The 3,491-nt window shown below is 32.1% G+C and overlaps 1 protein-coding gene across 1 annotated transcript; it reads right to left on the reverse strand.

Annotated features, from left to right (window-relative positions):
• Positions 1 to 208: 208 nt before the first annotated feature.
• LOC132611753 (ras-related protein RABD2c-like) lies at positions 209 to 2,918 on the reverse strand. Its single transcript, XM_060326132.1, has 2 exons — positions 2,828 to 2,918; positions 209 to 498 (listed from the first exon to the last, which is right to left on the reverse strand). Exons 1-2 carry the CDS (start codon positions 2,916 to 2,918, stop codon positions 209 to 211), a joined length of 381 nt encoding a protein of 126 aa, XP_060182115.1.
• Positions 2,919 to 3,491: the final 573 nt, after the last annotated feature.

Here is a 3,491-nt window from a genome sequence, read left to right on the forward strand (position 1 = left end):
GTCTGTTAAGAGGTTTCTCTGCTGAATTTTCTTATTCTTTTTTTTTTTTTTTAATACAAACACATGCTAAATATTCTAAAAAGAAGTTATGTTTTGTGAGTGCACCATGCACTATCTTTTGTTCCTTTTTTCTCTTTTTCATGATGTCCATTCTTGTCTGTTGTGGCTAGGCTTGTTAAGTGGTACTTTGTGTTGTTGCGTGCCAGCTTCACCACAGCTCCACATCAGAATCATCATCAAGGCAACAGAGCTTCGTCCTTTCAAGATGAACAGCAACCGCTCTTGCCGGTTGGCTTGCCATTCTGTTCTTGATTGAAGCAACCATAGCCATGAAAGCCTGTTCTACATTAGTGGCACTTTTTGCACTTGTTTCCATGAAAGGTATGCCAATTTCATCAGCAAAAGCCTGAGCTGTCTCTGTGGAAACTACCTTCTGTGCTGTGAGATCACATTTATTTCCAACAAGAAGTTTGTTCACATTATCACTTGCATATCGGTCTATTTCACTCAACCATTGCTTGACATTGTTGAAGCTCTCTTGGTCGGTTACATCATAAACCACAATTATTCCGTGTGCACCGCGATAGTACAAGAAGCTTTAATCCCTGTAAGTCTGTAACTTTTTCTTCCCTTTTATTTTTTGGTTACTTTTTGTATGTTCCCTACTCTTTGTTTGTGTAATTATTTTTGTGTCTTTGAAGTTTTACTTGAATGAATTGCTTCTCTAGTCTTTCATCTTGTATGTGTTTTTTATTTTATTTCTCTGTTATTTTAGATTTTCTCCATTGATTTAGATTTTTTCTGTTGATTTAGTTTTTATCTAATGATTTTGAATTTCTCTATTTATTTAGATTTTTGGATACTTTTTTTTCAGATGGAAACTACAACTACTCAAAAGTGCAAGTTTGTAAATAAGTTTGTCAATTTTTTTGCATTATAAAATATATTATTACAACCCGGAAAAACCAAACCAAACCAAACCGATAAAACCGACAAAACCGATAAAACCGAAACCGATAGAATTTATACTATAATGGTTTGGTTTGGTCTGAATATTAAAAAAAAAACCGCCTTGATTGGTTTGGTTTGGTTTTAGCCAAAAACCGAGTCAAACCGGACCATGAACACCTCTATATAGGACTATGAATTAAAAAGATAATTTGCACATTAATCTTTATTGGATAGTAAGGATGTAAGAATGATGGTTATCAATATGTCTATACTTGTTCCAGCGACCGTATTTATACAAGAAAACATGCAAATCACAAACATGAAAGAAGAATAGAACTAAAGTAGAAAAGAGGAATACTAAACATAAAGATAGACAAAATGGAAACCACATATCAAAAAGATAAATAAAACAGGAAGAAAACATGAAAAAGGATAAATAAATCTGAAACCAAGAAAAACGGATTGTCGTAGGTCGATTGGGGAAAAGAGAAGGAAGAAGTAAAGATTTATATGGGCAGCAATGAAGAAGCAAAGAAGAAAACGTTATGGTGCTTTAATATGGGCAGTTAAGATGGATTTCAATGTGATTTTTCTGCTTTAATGACCTTTAAACATGGCATTTAAGATTTTTAATTTTTGGACTTTTTAAAATAGCACATAGATTTAAAAAATAGGAAAAATTGTCAAAAATTTGAGAAAAAAGATAAATATCAATGGAGGCCATAGAGAGGTGCCACATCACCTTATCTATGCCTAGCTTTATATTATATATAGATTTCTGGATGAGTTAACTGCGTACTTAATGTCAACACTCAGATACACACAACATTCAGATTATTTTTCGTTTTTAATCGTCTTTGTTCGAAGAAGTGGCTAGAAAATCTTAAAGCAAGAACGTTTTATATTAATTGGATTTTACTGCTTATTCAATTAGTAGTAATATTTACAGGTTGAATCAGTTTTGTTGAGATGTTCGAGTATATAATATCACGTTTATCATCTGAACACTCAGTTTCTGGGAGAATTAATGTTGGGGCTTAATGATTAAGAAGTATTTTTATGCATTTTTGAGCAGTTGCTTATGCATAAAACTTGAATATTTCGAAATGAAAACAAAATAGTACCTCAAGCTCATTTATCAAGTATCTTTTCGCATAATGAAAGCTTCTTATAATCAATAAAAGAAAAAGAAAAAGAAAAGAGACTCAAATAATTCAATTTGCTTGTTAAATTTTAGCAAATTAAATAATTAAGGCAAATAAGTTACGGCTTTGTAAGCACAATCCTGAATTGACCGTTCTTGTATGTTTGCATCTGCGCCGCCGTCCGACTCAAATTACCTGTGTCATGATTCTCTTGTATGCACCCCTTAGGAAACATTATTTAGGTAGTTTTTTTTAAAAAAAAAACTATTTTATCCTTTATTGACATTTGAACAATAAGGTATAACAACATCACCCCACAATTGAGGAATTGTAGTCTTCAAGAACAATAACTACTATAGGTGAAATGAGAAAAAAAAATTAATTTTATTTTGAACTTCTCAAACGACAAATAATTTGAGACAATCATTTTTAAAAATCATGATATGTAATTTGAAATAAAGATAGCAATTATTGAGAGAAATTAAACAATACTTATTCTTTTTTTTCAATTTTCATTACACACTTTTTTGGTCTACAAAGAATTAAAGAAGAACGCACAAAACTGTTTAGTTTCCAATATCCATTTTTTATCTCTCGTCTGCATAGTGCTTCTCATTGTCCTATATAGGTCATTAATAATATATTTAAAACCTAATAAATTAAGTAAACTGCAAAATTTTCTTTGTTTTCCCTTCTCTTTTCATCGGGAAGTTGGACTGCAGGGTTCGAACCTTGAAGAAAGTCTTCCTTTGGTCCTGGTGCTATATCAGAATGTGCCTTCTTTGACGAATTATCCAAAGCAATTCTGACTGGAATTATCATTGTGGCCAGTCTTTTGATCGTCAACGTAACGCAGTGTCAAATGTTGAAGTTCAACACCACGGCTAGATTTCATGACCATTGGTAACTTCGTATAAATTCCACGGTCTAATTGATTACTTGATGCCCAAATGTGTTCCTACTTCACATGAGAGCTGGATTTTGCTAAGATATTTTTGTCTTTACGTGGTATTTTGTCTTGTGTTTCTCTTGTACCCTATGCAACTATGTATAACTACTCCCTTTGCCCCATATTAGTTGTCCTGTTTTGCTTTTCGAGAGTCAAATTGTTTAATCTTCGAAGTTAAATTGGATTAGGCCAATCTAATATTTTAAATTATAATTTAGATACTAAAAAACTACACGAAAAGTACTACAAGTTGCAATTCTTCTCATATCAATATGCTGAAAAAATATATCTCAAAATCTCGGTCAAAGTTTATATATTTTGAGTTTTAAAAAAAGAAAGTAGATAAGTAATATGGGACGGAGTCAGAGGGAGTACCATTCAAAGCAAATGTATCGCTCCCATAGTCCATATTGGTCGTTAGTAACAATGATATACTTCACTAGAAA

The sequence above is a fragment of the Lycium barbarum genome, chromosome 9 (assembly GCF_019175385.1).
Source record: "Lycium barbarum isolate Lr01 chromosome 9, ASM1917538v2, whole genome shotgun sequence".
Classification (NCBI taxonomy): domain Eukaryota; kingdom Viridiplantae; phylum Streptophyta; class Magnoliopsida; order Solanales; family Solanaceae; genus Lycium; species Lycium barbarum.